The following is a 15,317-nucleotide window of genomic DNA, read 5'->3' as shown; positions in this document are numbered from 1 at the left end:
GGGGGGGGTGATTGGAGCGCCTCAGCCCTCAGCTCGTCGGGGCGGTTTCTGCTTTCTCTTCCCTTTTCTTTCTCCTCTGCTAAATAAATAAATAAATAAATAATAATTAAAAAAAAAAAAAAGAAAAGGCGTACGGGGAGGTCGTCAGCTCTCAAAGGATAAATTCCTTAAGTTGTGTCAAATTCCCGAAGGGATAAGGGGGCGGGGGGAGGAGGCAGCAGGTGGCCGGGTTTCACCGATGTTCATGGTGTAGGAGCAATTAGGACAAAAGAAATAAACACAAAACCAAAACAACCGCTATTTACATTGACGCACTGTAACCAAAACAAAAATTGAGGTAGCAAGGCATGGTGACATCCAGGTTTTAACTGCTATTAAAGCTTGCGTTCTGGCTTCCGACCACTTTTCTCAGGTCTTTCTGCCACAGTCCTTCACTCAAGTTATGAAGTGTCACTTCATTCACACCAGTTTCTGACCTCGAAGTAACTAACCCCTACAACCCAATCCCCCTGCAACAGGGGGACCAAGCCCCATGTCCCTCACTTCTCTTCTCCCTGTCAGCCTTTCAGCCTTCTACTACCACCCCAGATGTGTGAATTTTGTGGGGAAAATGTGTCATGGACAGGACAAAGTGTCCATCCTGCTGATGTCAGGGCAGTTCCTGCTGTCCCCCCTCACAGTTTCAGAGCTATACTTCTTTCCTCATGCTCCTTAGCAGGTATTCTTGCCACCTTCTTCCCCAAATTAATTTCTGTCAATAAATCCCCACACAAAGGAAATTATTAAAAACAGAGTAAAACGTATGCAAAGTGGTGTTGGTTCTAGGTGGGTGCTACATTATCCTTCTAGATATCCTTCTATCCTGGCTACAAAGGCTTTCAAACCCTCCAGAAGGGCTCAGACATTGGAAAAATGGCTTTACCAAGAAGTCCATGGAGAAGGATGGTTTCTTTACCAGATTGCAGTTACCAATGCTTGCAGAAGCAGCTGAAGTTCCAGTATCCCAAGGGTTGTAGTAAATAGAGTTTCATCAGTCACTAGTGGGTTCCCCAGGGCTCCATTTTATGCCCAGTTCTCTTCAATGTTTAAATAATCTGGATTCAGGAGTCAAGTAAATACTTGAATAAGTACTAAATAACTTTGCAGAATATACTGAATAAGGAGAAGCTGTTGACTTCCCCAGGGGCAGAGAGGCCTTGCAGAGATCTTGACAAAATAGAGCTGGGCAATCACCAACTGCATGAAGTTCAACAACTGCAAGGGCCAGATTCTGCTCCTGGAACAGGGCAGCTCTGATTGTATGTACAGACTGGGGGAGGAGAGACAGCATGGGGAAAGGCATCTCCATGCTGGAGGGAGCAGCATGGGGAAAGGGATTGGGGGGGTTCTAGCTGACAGCAAGTTGGATCTGAGCCAGCAGCATGTCCTGGCAGCCAGGAGGGCCAGAAAATTAAGCAAGTATTTTGGAACAAATAGAAAACTTCACAGGATGTTTTATGAGAGGCTCAGCTTCTTAAAAAAAAAAAAAAAAAAAAAAAAAAAAAAAAGTCTAGAAGGACACCTTTAGCTACAAATAATAATTTTAAAAGAAAACAAAAAAACAACATGGACAGCCAATGTCCTTATTTTAAAATGAATATGCCTTTGCATTCAAATACCTCTGACTTGACAATCATTTTCAATACCCAAACGTCCAATGCACTGCATCAAGAACAGAGGGGAAGCTCAGGATTCATGAAATACTTTACTGAATCTTTTATTAGAGGCAATCACCTGGAATATTTATTTTCTACAAACTCAAGTTCCATCTGAAAATGTCTTCTACTCCTTACTTGCAACTAAAAGAAACTTCTACTGTTAGCGAGCCTTTTTTAGAAAAATTTCTTTAGCAAATTTATCGCCCTTAAATTGGTCTCCTTCTTCTCTGTTGTACAACATACTTTTTAATAACTATTCTTCACCTTCAGCTTCCCTATCTCATATAATGTATGGGCTGCAATTCTCTTTACCATTTTTGTTTCTTCTTTGCACGTGTTCTTTTGAATTTTTCAAGTGATCAGAACCATACAGTAAGCCAGGTAAAAGTTCTTCCATGCCTGCATGATACCGTTAATATTTCCCAGAAACATTCATATTAAGATAGTGCTTTTCTTTCTCACAAGTGCATCAGCTGGATAGCTCAATCATTTTAAAATCTGAATCCTCCTCGTTTCCAAATAGTGACTTCCCAGCTTATAGTAAAAACATCTGCAATCACTGGGGTTCACAGACACAGATACTGACTTGTCTGACTACTGAAACTTGAGAACTGGATCACTTAATAAATACTTTTGTTGGTCTGGCCTTAAATACAGGCATCAATTCATGAGCTTCCATCCACTCTTGGAAAACTGTTTTCCTATGTCACCAGAAAGCTTTTTCAATATATTATCTGTATTTATAAAGAAAATCATAAACTTGAGCGAAGTAAAATAGCAGTGGCAATTTCATGTTTACATCATGTAAATTAAACTGTAAGCTTACTCTGCTGTTCTGTGGTCTGAGCTGCAGCATTAGGGAAAATAAGTATTATCCCAATTATTCAAGAATTATGAATTTTAAGAATTATGCAATAATTCCCAATATGCAATTCATTTTCTTTCCTTACACAAGAGGGTAACAGCGCTTTCATAAATCCCACTGAACGTACAGTCAGTGCTGTCTGCGCAGAAGTTTCTATCACCATACAATTCTGTAGTACAAGCATTTGCCTATATTTGAACACAGAGTGGAAGAAACATCCAGCTCAGCCTTCACCATAACATATAAAAGTGCCATTTGGCATGAGCAGTTCTTACATGTGGTATTACAGATATACAATAAAGTTCTTTAACAAAGTAAATTTTACAGTTCAAGCTAGGTGCTAAGGTTTGCAACGTAAATAGTGGTTTTTTGCAATATGTCACCAGAAAGGTTCTTTGAAAAGAACGTTATCTATTCTAAGAAACAGAACACAGCTGACTACCAGCCTGAGAAAAGCAAAGGCAGTTTATACCGAACTAATACTAGCCATCTACATAAAGCTTGTGAAGATTAACTTAAGGATTCTCAGTATCATAAAATATCTCATTCCAGGTATTACTACTTCTGTGAGACTACTCAGAGAATTACCCGGAGCAACTGCAGACTCAATGAGCTGCCTATTTCATATTTTACATATACACAAATGTACAGGAAACACCTTCCTATCCCTGTAACCTGTAAGGAGATTAAATGCATGTACCTGTAATTTTTTGAGACACTGATTTGTTCTCTTGCAGGTGTTACAGGAGAACCCGGTAGCAGGGAATAAAACTTAGAGCAGATGGGAGTAAGCCTCCAAACCTACTGACAATTCATAACTGAAAAATTATTACTATACAGCATAATGTGCACTTCCATCCCTCCCTTTAAATCCCTTCTTTCAGTTAAACAGGTTGTTTTGTTTTTTAAAGAAAATAAATGGAGCAAAGTAACTGTTTACACTGACGAATATAGGCCAAACCATAACTTTGACCTCTTGGAATATAAAGGTTACCCAGGAATGAAGAGGCACCTCCAAGTTCTTCTTCAGCACAACCTACACTAGAAACTAAAGCTCCCAGCAGAACCTAGAGCAAAGAAGCATCCCAAGTTTCACTCTCTTGACCAAAACACTGCACGCACCCGTTACCAGCCAGCATTTCAAATACAGCAGAGGAATGTACCACAATGAACAATTCTGAGACATGTACAGTTCTCAAGACCTGAGTGCCAGCTTGCAAATCTCAAGCTTATCTACCAAGGTCACGTTGCTGGTTATGTTCTTTGAGAAGCTTTTTGTCAGACACCACCACATTACAGAGCTGTAATGTTATGCTTGTACTTTTTTTTGTGCACTTTGGCATGCTTTTGGAAAGCTCTTTTATCTACCGTAGAAAAGTCACACTTTCTGCAATACAGCTTCAAGTGAGTCAGCACGTGGCGCTTCAGGTGGCTCGACGTGCGGAAAGCGACGCCACACTGCATGCACTCGAACGGCTTCTCCCCTGTATGAATTCTTAAGTGCTGCTTCAGGTTGCTGTTGTGGACCGTGGTATAGCCACACTCTTCACACGTGTATGTTTTGACAGGGAGAGGTTTTTGCTCGTAGAGACACACAGCAGAGGAGCTTTCGCTAACCGAGTGCAAAGCCAGGTGCCGTTTCAAGGACAGCCATTTGTCTGTGGAGTAGTCACACTTCCTGCACTTGAGGTGCTCCATATTAAAATGGATCACTGTGTGTCGCTTCAGGTGACTGGAGGTGCGGAACTCCTTTTGGCAAACGCTGCAGCTGTAAGGTTTCTCACCTGTGTGAGTCCTTACGTGTAGTTTAAGGTTGCTTAAAATGTAAGTGGCATAGTCACACTCTGCACACTGATAGAATTGGGGCTCACTCTGTGCTAGCAAATCATTTCCTTCATCCCTCTGGATAGCTGTCTGCTCTCCATAGACTTCCGAACCAAACATGTAATGGACGCTGCTTGAACCCTCCAAGGAACCAAAATTTCCTTCTGGACACAGACCTATGTGCATTTCAGGATGCAATCCAAGATTCTCCTCTAAACGGCTATCCATGTAGAGGCAACGACCAAATTCATACTGATTCTCTACATGAAGAAGCCTGTGTCTCTGCAAATGGTTTGAAGTTTTAAATGTCTTATTGCATTCTTGGCACACAAATGGTCCTCTATCTGCGTGCATTTTGAGGTGCAGCTTAAAGTTGCTATGAACAGCAGTAGCATAATCACAGAATTGGCACTGGTACGTTTTAAACGTAGACAACCTGGAAGGCCACATATCCTCAGATGTATAATATGCAGCATCTTCATCATCTTCAGCTTGCCAATCATCATCTTTGAATTGCCACTGAGAGTAATCAGGGTTGAACAGAGGGTCTTCTTTGCAAACTACAGTGTCCATTTCGTATGAATCCAGAACTTCTGATCTACTCCCAAAAATAGGTAAAGTGTTGCTTCCACAGCTACTTTCAGGAAATATGCTTCCAGAGTACATTTTCTTATCGTCCTGCACATCATCTGCCTGCTCAAAGTCTACTTCTGAAGCCAGCATTTTACACATTCCCCCAGTGAGACTATTATCTTTCTCAGAAGCACAGTTCTGGGAATCGCTGTCAAATTCAAACACTTCGCTTTTATATTCATTGCTCTGATTCGTATAACCACTATCGGTCACCTTAAACTGTTTGTGAAATTTCTTATGAAAGCTGAGATGTCTTCTCGTGTAAAACACGATGTTACACTCATCACACGTGTAACTCTTTGAAGGTCTTCGACTTCTCTTTCTTTCACGTACAAAGCCGAGCTGTGGCCCTTGGCACGCTCCTTCGCCTGCGTGCAATCTTCTGTGCCTCTTTAACCCGCTGGTGCTCGTGAATGCTGACTGGCAGAATTCACATGAGTACGGTTTAGCCCCTGTATGTATGTAGCTGTGCCTCACCATGCTTGCAAAATATAATGAGAAAAAGGTACAGAACCTGCACTTGTACAGCTCATAGCCAGCGTGCCAGTACATGTGATTTAACATGTAGGATAAGCTAATGCAGGTGTAATCACACTGGGGACACTGGTAAGGTGGTCTCTCTTGATGCCCCTTCATGTGATGAACAAAAATCCTGGGATTTGATGAACCAAAAAGACAAAGTCTGCAGGAAAAAATAACTGGAACGCCCAGAGATGTCAAGTCCTTTTCAATTTTGATGAAAAACTTCTCGTATTTGCTTTCTTTTTTCTTGGTCTCTGATTTTCGTTCTTCCGTTCTTCTTTGTCTACCTTTTCTAGCATTCATTCTATTTTTTCTTGCCTTTTGCAACCTATTCATTTTCTTATGAAACTTGATGTGGTTCTTCAGGTTGACAGAAAAGAAAAAGGTTCTTTTACAAAAGCAGCATTTATGAATTTTTTTATCTTTATGAGCTGAATGAATGTGTCTCTTCAGAAGTGCAGCGCACGTATATACAGAACTACAAAACCTGCATTTAAAATTTATTTTTTCATGCTTATTTATAGAGCAAGATGCTTTAGAAAAAGGTTTGATGTTCATACTGGGCCATGCTAAACCTTCTTGCTGGCCTTGTATTTCATTTGGGCTTTCATGAGGAGAAACAATATATCGTTGCTGATGTCTTTTTTTAGAAAATGGTGTTAAGGACTTATAAACATGCTCTTCGGTTGCATTTGATTCAGCAGAAATAGAAGCATTCATCTCCAAGTCCCCTAAATCTTTCACCAATTCTTCTGAAGTAGGGGAATATCTATTAGCAAACGGAGCAGGATGACTCTGGGTAGGTTCCGGTTCTTCTTTCAAGACATGTTCCAAAACTGAACTCAGGGCTTCAAATTCACTTCTCTTACTTGCTTTGTCATTAGCTTCATTACTTCCATTCAATGAAGAATCAGTATCTACAGGGATAAAAAGTCATACGCATGACATATCATACAACAACCGACGTTCAGAATTAATTGGTAGCAATAATCCCAAATAGCCTAACATATATCACCTTGCTATACATGCACACCATTCACCTTCATTTTCCTATCTTTACTTCTCTTCTTATGTCTCTCCCCACTTGACCACAGCCTTCCTCCAATGTTTAAAACGTTTGAAGAGAAGAAATCCTTGTTGGATTCTTATTGGAAGGAAATCCTTCTTTCACTTCATCTTTTCACTCTTTGTTTCCTCAAAGCTCTGAATTTCACAAGACAAACGTAATCTACGCAGACTTTTTGCAGAGCCTTATGCCAGAATTGCTGTCAAAGCTCTGCCACTCAACTGCACTAGGGCTCAGTTCTTCAAATAGCCGTTTGCACAGTGCACACGATGCCCCTTTTGCTATCCTGTCTGTCAAGAGTACAAGTAGTCCTGCTATTTCTTTATGCCTTTTCTAGTACCTGAGAGGAAAATAAGTAGTATCCCAAGCTTATATTTTCAGATCTTTTTCCCCCTTTTGTCTCAGGCAGCCCTTTCACAAAGTGTGGCAGAGTGACACAGTACCAATTTCGTTCCACTATTTTTCACATCAGTCCATAAAAGAACCATGCATACTCCAGTCTTTTCCTGCTGCATATGATAAAAATCTATATTAGAACGATTAATCTAAAATAAATTATTTTGAATTATTCCTGTTTTGCCACCCATTTCAGGCTTGAGATTTACTGGATTTCTTCAACCCCTGCACTAATATTATTAACCAGTTACCTTCCACTTTAACAGTTGCCTCCATCTCCGTGGGGATTTCCAGTTGTTTCTCTTGGCTTCCAGCAGAAAGAACATTTGCAACATCAGCACCTTCTTCTTCATCTCTGCACACTGCTGCTAATGCCAACTGCTCACAGGTGTTGACAGTCACATCTCCACCCTCACTGTCAGCTGCCGAGAAGAGAGGAATCTTCTGACAAGCATCATTATCAACACATTCTTTCTGGTCACTGGTTTCATTTATCTCATTAAGGTCTGTTTTGCGAGGTGACATCGGCAATACATTCTGATTGCACTTATCTTTGTTTGTGTCACACTGATCACTTCGGGATAGCGTCAACTCATTACACAAACTCTCATCAATCCGTTTTTCTTCAGGGTATTGCTGCAAATAAGGATAATTGTATGGAACCTCTTTTCCTTCTGAAACGCTTAAACCACTACTGGCATCTGAAGGCGCTGGGTCACTTTCTAGGAGAACGTTGGTACTGAAGCCTGCCTCCTGTTTATCCTCCTCCTTCAGCTCAGGAACAGCCACTGATTGCTCCTCAGCCTCGTTATAGAGACAATCCTCATCGCTCAGTACTAAGATTGTTATCGGGAGCATGACTTCAAAGACATCCGACTCTGAAGAGAGAAACACACAGCGTTAAGACTACTTTTGAAAGAAGCAAACAACTTTCACGGCACAGATCTCCACGCTGCAGCCCCCCCATGGGTGGAGGAGCCCCCGGTGGAGCAGGTGGATGTGGCCTGGAGGAGGCTGCGGCCCATGGAGAGCCCCCACAGGAGCAGGCCCCGGGCCGGAGCTGCAGCCCATGGAAAGGAGTCCACACAGGAGCAGGGGTCTGGGGGGAGCCGTGGGGGTCCCGTGCTGGAGCAGTTTGCTCCTGACAGACCCACAGCACCGCGCTGCGCACGCGCACTCCCGTTCCGCCGCCATATTCCGTCCCCCTATCTCCCGTCCCCTCAGCCCAGCGCATCCCGCCCCGCCTCGCCAGCCGCTCCGCACCCCCTTACACAGCACGTACCGCTCTCCACCGCCGGACCGAGTCCCGCCGGGCCCAGCCCCGCCGGCTCCGCCGCCATCCCCGGGCCCAGCCCGAGCCCAGCCCCCTCCGCGATGCCAGCGAGCAAGCCCCGCTCGACCTCCATTACGGCCCGACTGCGCATGCGCACAGCGCGAAATTTCCGGGAGGGGAGGGGGAGGAGGTGGGGGGTGGCGTCGGCTGATTGGAGGGAGCCGCGTGGGGGCGTGGCCTCCGGAGTGAGGCGTGGGTTGGGGGCGTGGTTTGGGTTTGGGGGCGGGGCCTAATTGTGGCGGCCTGCCCGCCGCCCTGAGGGGGCTGCGCCCCCGCACCAAAATGGTTGCCTGAGGGGGTTGGTGTTGGGCAGTGCCTGCCCGCGGGGACCTCAAATGTTTTGTAACATCTACCCCCGTCTGTTCTGTGAGAAAAGGCAGCAAAGGAAATAAATCGAGTTAAAAAGCAGTTCAGTAGTGAAATCAGTCACCTTTACCCTAAAAACATATCAACATACATATATCACGATAACGTATCAGCTGAGCTGTCAGGTCCTGCTGGCAGCAAACCCTCAGTCCCTTGTGAATGCTAACGGGTACATAACCATGCAGACTGGTTTTCCTGTACGTGCTGGTAGCTTTTATTCTAGAAGCCCACACTTAAGGTGGCTTGTCCTGAAGGCAGGGCTGCAGCCTCCTGTTCACAGACGGTGAGGTGAAACTCCAGCTCAGTTAACAACAAACGGCTGAAATACCTGCCTTTCTTCAGCCACTGTAGGCAATATTCCAACCCGTAAGTTCAGTCTGCGCGGTGCAGGTGGCATGGTGATATTTTCAAATAGGAGTGACAAAGCCTCTGGGCTCTGCCAAAAATAAATAAATAATAAAAAATAAAGAAAACTCTTATTTAGATTAGGCAAAGGTGAGAGGAATATTGTGTAATGAATCTCTTACACAGTTAGAAGATTTGTGAGAAACAGCTGCCAGGATGGGCTGGATGTCTTGCCTGGACTTTTGCCTGTCACAGCAATCCATAGGACAACCTTCTTTTCTTCCTATGGGGGAAAAACAAACAAAAAAAATATTACCAGAGTCTTCCTGCCAGAACCGGCTGAATCGCCACAAGAGGGCTCTGCGGCCACGAGTTCAGTCTAAGGCTCTGCAACGAAAAAACAAAATGAAAATACATGGGAGATCGCAAATAATCTTGTCCCCATTTAGCCAGTCCTGTGGAAAGGGAGGCAAATAATATATGAATTTCAAATAGAAAGTAAGGAGGAAAAATACATCACATCAGTTGTGATTATCAAAGCTAAGAGGTAATAACCCACACACTTGTTCTTCCCATTCACAGCTGTCCCAAAATGCACAAAACCCAGCTGTGAAAAAGAGACTAACCTGCAGGAGATCCACTGTGAATAGGATTACTTTTTGGGCTATGAGTCGTGTCTGAATTCTCAGTGATGTGTATGTACACTGATATCTCACAGAGATTTGTGTGTCTCAGATGTTTGCTGAATCGTTTTTCCTGAGCTTATCCCAAACTTGCATTTTAAAAGCACAGCAGTTAACAGCCGAAAGGGGTATTTGTCACAACACAGACAGCTGATGCTTCTTGTAACCTGGGTCTGCATCTGAGGAAAGAAAGAAAATGAGGAGAAAAAAAAAAAAAAAAAAAAAACTTAACTGGGAATATTCTGGCTCATATATTCTCCCTGAAGGGAGATTAATACCTATTTCAATTATTTTTTTTCTTTTTTTTTTTTTTAAACAAAGAGGAGGTGGGATACACATGGCCCGTGGCATTTTTATCTGTTTGCATCGTACCTTGCTTTGCAGAGCACTGTCTAATTGCAGCAAACTGAATGCTGCTGCTGTCTAAACATTATTATTGCACTATTTAGGTTGCACTCGCCACCTCCTATTTCCTGCTCCTGCTTCCATTTCTAGGAGTGGCTGTGTGTTGTTAGCACTCACACAGGTACTGGCCCAACCTGACGTTTGTAAATGCTGGCAGGTGGCAACTACAAGTCTCGTCCTAGGCATTAAAATGTACTGTTTAAAACCTCAAGACAAATATGGTCAGCTGGAGGCACTTTCAGATCATCATCATCATAAAAAAAAAAAAAAAAAAAAAAAAAAAAAGATGATTTGGGAAATAAATTATTCATCTATCAGCTAATGTAAAAAGGGAAAAATTCTCCCTAGAAGGGTTGGTCAGAAGGGTTGTATCAGCTGTTTTAGGACTGTGAGCCAGGGCTAGCAGCTTTTGGGGATCCAGGGTGTTGTAATAACAAACGGAGACTTAGTAACTAAATAGATTAATTTATTGTAAAAACCTGTTGGGTTGTTTTTCTCCTTTTCAAACTTTTTTTTTTTTCTTCTTCTCCTCCAAACAGCCTCAATAAACTCCGTTCCAGAGGGAAGAGAAAAAAACACATCAGTGAGGAGCTAGTCATTGGCAAAGAAATGAGCAGCACTTAGGGATGGTGCCTTCTAACACCAAATGCCCACAGAGTGATGCAGCAGGGAGTGGAAGTCACATCAAGCCCCACTGCACTCTTCACAGAATCACGGAATGGATGAGGTTGGAAGGGATCTCTGGAGATCAACTGGTCCAACGCCCTGCTCAAGCAGGGCCCCCTAGAGCATGTGGATGTGCCTGATGATCAAAGGGGAGATGGGAAAAGGAGCTGTGCTGGGAGGAGCTCAGTGCCAGCACACTGGACAACATAGCTGTCAAACTAAGTCTCCTCTGAGCACATGGAAACTGATTTTTCCAGGGGCTCAGCTATGTCGCGTTTTGGAGAACATCATGAAAACAGCCAAAGAAGCAACATTGTCCCCAAGGTCACAATGTGGCTAGATGTCATGTTTCTGCTTCAAAGCACAGACATGCTAGAGCTTTTCAGCAGTAGTATCGGACTGATTGTTTTTTTTTTTGTTGTTTGTTTGTTTGTTTTTTGTTTTTAATACACAAAATAAGGTACTTCTCAATATTGATCTTAAAAATAACTAAATAGTGTTAAGTGAGACTTTCTGAAAAAAAAAAAAAAAACATAAATGTGAAGTAAATGTTGTAAAGGAAATTTCAACTTGAAGTTAAAGGTTAGCAAGATTTTACTGTGGAAATTGTGAGGAAATCTTACTATAGGATATTGGTACCTCTGCCTATGGTAATAATTTGAAAGCCAAATACTAAAATGCTGACAGTTTAACAGAGAGTAATGAGCCATCACTTGTCAAAAATAATATTGTAGGAAAAGGTCAGCTGTTTTGAAAAGCAAATTCCTGTGGATTGACAAGGGTAATCATAAAAATAAGTGTACTGCTGCTTAATTGTCAGTTGCTGGGTACTCCACAACTGAAGGAAAGTATGTTTGTTTAATGGAAAGAATTCAGTGACTTACCATCTGTTTGAAGTTTTCTGCGGTGGAGCATGAGAGACGAAAAGACGCGTTTTGCAGACAAGATGCAACCAGCTCTGTGGGTGGAGTTCAGGTCATCATTAAGACACACTGAGGCTCAGTCCAGTTGTCTGCATGTTGGTGCCTTGACCTGTTTGAGAAGCCCTGCTCCTGCTGCTGGTCTTTAGTGTCATACCAGCCAACCCTGTGACAATGTCCCTCCTATCCTAGGAAATTTGAAGTACTTGGACATTTAAAATGGTGCTAGAAGCCCTGGTATGAACTGGCTCAAGACTTTAAAATGAGATTGAGCTGCACTACTTGTCTACAAGTATACCAGATGTCTAAGCTCCTATTGTAGTCAGCAGACCCTATGGAATAATTCAGCCAGTCAGTCACTACAGACATGGTTCAGTTACCTAAACGGGGTATTTAGTACCGTTTGAGGTGCCACGGGGCAAATGAGACATCTGCATGGGCTGACAGATATGACAGATCCGATGGGGGCATGAGCCCTTCTGGAACAACATCTGTAGATCAAGGAAGATAAACGAGGGCATCTCAAATGGCCTCAGACACATTTATTTAGGCAATGCAGCCAGGCTGCTGCATTTGATCAGCTGAGTCTCTCTCTAGACTCCATCGATAACATTGACTGGAGGCTTAGGTCAGTTGGCTCAACATGAAAAACAACAGCAAGTTCCTTTAGTTTTAATCTGTCCCTAATGGATTTAAAATAACTTTAAACGTTCACATTTATTTTGTTAACTGGAGGGCTTTTGGCATGGGCTGATCATGTCCAAATTATGAAGTTCTCTTGCCCTTTGAAACTAGGTGGCCAGATCTCAGCGAGTGTTTGGAAATTGTCCGTCCATCTGCCTGTCTGCCAGGCTACACCAACAGGTTAAACAGTACCAGCCACCTGCATAGGCTGCAGAACTCAAGCTATATATACTGTAAATAGTCAGCAAGATACTGGCCTGGCTTGGATCCAGGCAAATTAAAAATCTCCTAAGCAATTCCTTGGCACAATTTGGGAGTTAGCATCATCCAGGGACAATTTCCCAGTACAAAGAGTAAGACAGGGAAACAAACAAGGAGAATTACCAGAGAAGATTCATTTCCTTAGTAAATCAGGAGAAAAACTCTAGCACCAGAGAAGTCATTGAGAATCAGGATTAACCAGGATTATTACCAAATAAATTGGAAGCATGTCAGTCAGAAAAGCATCCACTTTTTTCTTCTCTTTTGTCCATGCTTATAATAATGTGTTACCTCACCTATCTACCTTTCCATAAGGCATTGTTTAAACTAGACACCTCAGGCTCTCCTTATGGGTATAAAGAAATAGGCACCCCACTGTGTAATGCAGCTGACCTTTAGATTTCTACATTAAAAGCAGCTGAGTTTTTCACCTGGAAATTACCTGTTATAGAGTCTAAAGGGAGTCTAGACCAGCTTAGAGGGCTCCCATCCAAACCTACCTCTGCAATTTCCTGAGAGGCTTCTATCTGTAAACTTAGGCCACTAATCACAAAAATCCTCATCATCAGCAACTAAACAGACCCGTTCAGCACAAAAAAAAACTCCAGAGTTAAGACCTTTGTTTTGGGCTTCAAAAAGGATATGTCATTTGACTACACAAAAAAGTATTTTGTCTGACTACAACTCACTGATAACTATTATTTTTTTTGTTTGCTTCAAAATCCTGCTTGAAAATTTCCTCTAGAACCTGACCAATATGCTATTTAGATGTGGCTTTCAGAATTTTAGTTGGCGTGGTTACTTTTCTGCAGTTGAGGGGAACATCTCGATTGAAAACAAAATGTTTTTTTCATGTTTTTTTGCAACTTTGTTGTGTAGTCTGCAGCGGCTTCATAATCATAACAAAAATCAACTATAATATTCACATTGTCAGGAGTGAAAATGATGAATAATGATGGAAAAGGAGAAGCTTGTTATGTTTGCAACTTTTTCCCTAGGTAAACATGTCAGGTCTGTTGTAGCCTGTTTCTGTAATTCCCTTCCAGCTTAGATTATTCCATCTGAAAATAGTTTAGGTTATACTTTTAATAATGGAAAAATACAGGGAGGGCTTTTTATGTGATACAAAAACTCTCTCTTGTATTATTTTTCCCCTGCATGTTGCAGAGTACCAAGTCTGACTGCAAGCAAATTTCATAAATGGAATGACAACATACTTTTTATTTTTTTCCCCCCATCAGTTTGGTTTGCATAAGTGACAGTTACACAGCACGTCAGAAGTGATTGAGGCTTTCACCAAGTGGCATGGACTTCTCATTAGAGCAGAACGATTACTAGGGTGACTTATCAGTCAAAAGGCATTATATTTGCCATGGCTATGTTGTAATTAAACATGGATCACAACCCACAAGCAAGAATTGGTCTGGTAAAAAGAATAAATTTCATGTAATGCTGAGTTGAAGGAGCTTTTCAAGGAAAGGGTCTAGGATGAAACTTGTTTGGCCCATATGATTTCCCTGAACTGTCCCAAGGCCCTCCCTTGTGCTTTCCCAGAGACCCACATGCAATATGCTATAGGAAAACACTTAGTTCTTTCCCTGGCATAAAAACAAAACAAACCAAAAAAACAGAACTTTTTTTTTTTTTCTTTTGTGTTTCCACAGGGTCATTTGCTGTGCCTGCATTTTAGCACATACTCCATAAGCAGCAAAGTTCACACTGACACACTTCTCCCTAGCTAAAGTACTAAGAATCACTGTAATGCACTTGGAAGCAAAACAAAACATCTTTGTATTACACAGACTTCTCATTGAAGATGTTACAAAAGAGGGATCTCATTTTAGAGATGGAGAAATGAAAACAGAAAGGACTTTCCTATCTAAACAGGAAAACCTGGAACACGGTTCTTCTGTCCCGTTCTACAGCCCATGCTATCTCCTTGCACCAGTCCCCTTGCCTCATCCTGCAAGGCTGTGCATAAGAGAGAAATTTTACTTACTGCCTCTCATTAAAAAAAGAAATAATTCTGCTCTTTCACATGTTAAATAGAGTTTTTAGGCAACACTGAGAGAAAAACTAATTTTCACCTTACCTAAAAATCCAAACTAGGCTCGTTTTTCATCAGTCTTTATTCATGCCTTGTCTTTTTTTACCTTATAGAGTCGTTGAACACAAATGTTCAATTCTTATCCCAGAGGAAGCTGCATTTCCCTAATAGTTGGTACGAGTCCATACATCTCAGATAAGTCTGTTAAGTTCACAAAGTCCTTGGAGATTTCCAAATACCGCTATTATGGAAATAACCATTGTTGTTCTTGTTTTTAATAGCTGCTGACAATCATGAATATTTTGAGGACAAGTGCCAAGTTAGAAGCTGTGTTCCTGAATAGACCTTTTAAACTACATAAGGACTCTATTACAAGTTTGGGGTCATTTTTTGAGAAGCTTTATGTTGATTTGTCTGGACTCCGAGAAACATCTGGTGGAAGCAAATCAGGCTTACACAACAAAGACTGGCAGTCATCCATACATGTCTCCTTGTGGAGTCAGTTTATAGCTTTCACAGAATCACAGGACGGTCAAGATTGGAAGGGACCTCTGGAGATCATCTTGTCCAACCCCCTGGTTATGTTGAAGATGTTCTATGCTTC

The 15,317-nt window shown here is 42.0% G+C and overlaps 1 protein-coding gene across 1 annotated transcript; it reads right to left on the bottom strand.

Moving 5' to 3' along the window:
• Nucleotides 1–1,475: 1,475 nt before the first annotated feature.
• On the bottom strand, nucleotides 1,476–8,402 carry LOC309876496 (uncharacterized protein). The gene is made up of 3 exons (XM_082756847.1): nucleotides 8,286–8,402; nucleotides 7,255–7,881; nucleotides 1,476–6,458 (listed from the first exon to the last, which is right to left on the bottom strand). The coding sequence occupies exons 1-3, from the start codon at nucleotides 8,341–8,343 to the stop codon at nucleotides 3,856–3,858; spliced, it is 3,288 nt and encodes a 1,095-aa protein (XP_082612973.1). The 5' UTR covers nucleotides 8,344–8,402; the 3' UTR covers nucleotides 1,476–3,855.
• Nucleotides 8,403–15,317: the final 6,915 nt, after the last annotated feature.

This window comes from Aythya marila, assembly GCF_965140915.1.
Source record: "Aythya marila genome assembly, chromosome: 3".
Taxonomy (NCBI): domain Eukaryota; kingdom Metazoa; phylum Chordata; class Aves; order Anseriformes; family Anatidae; genus Aythya; species Aythya marila.
Note: the sequence above shows the minus strand (reverse complement) of the source record. Positions and strands in the feature narration are given on the sequence as shown.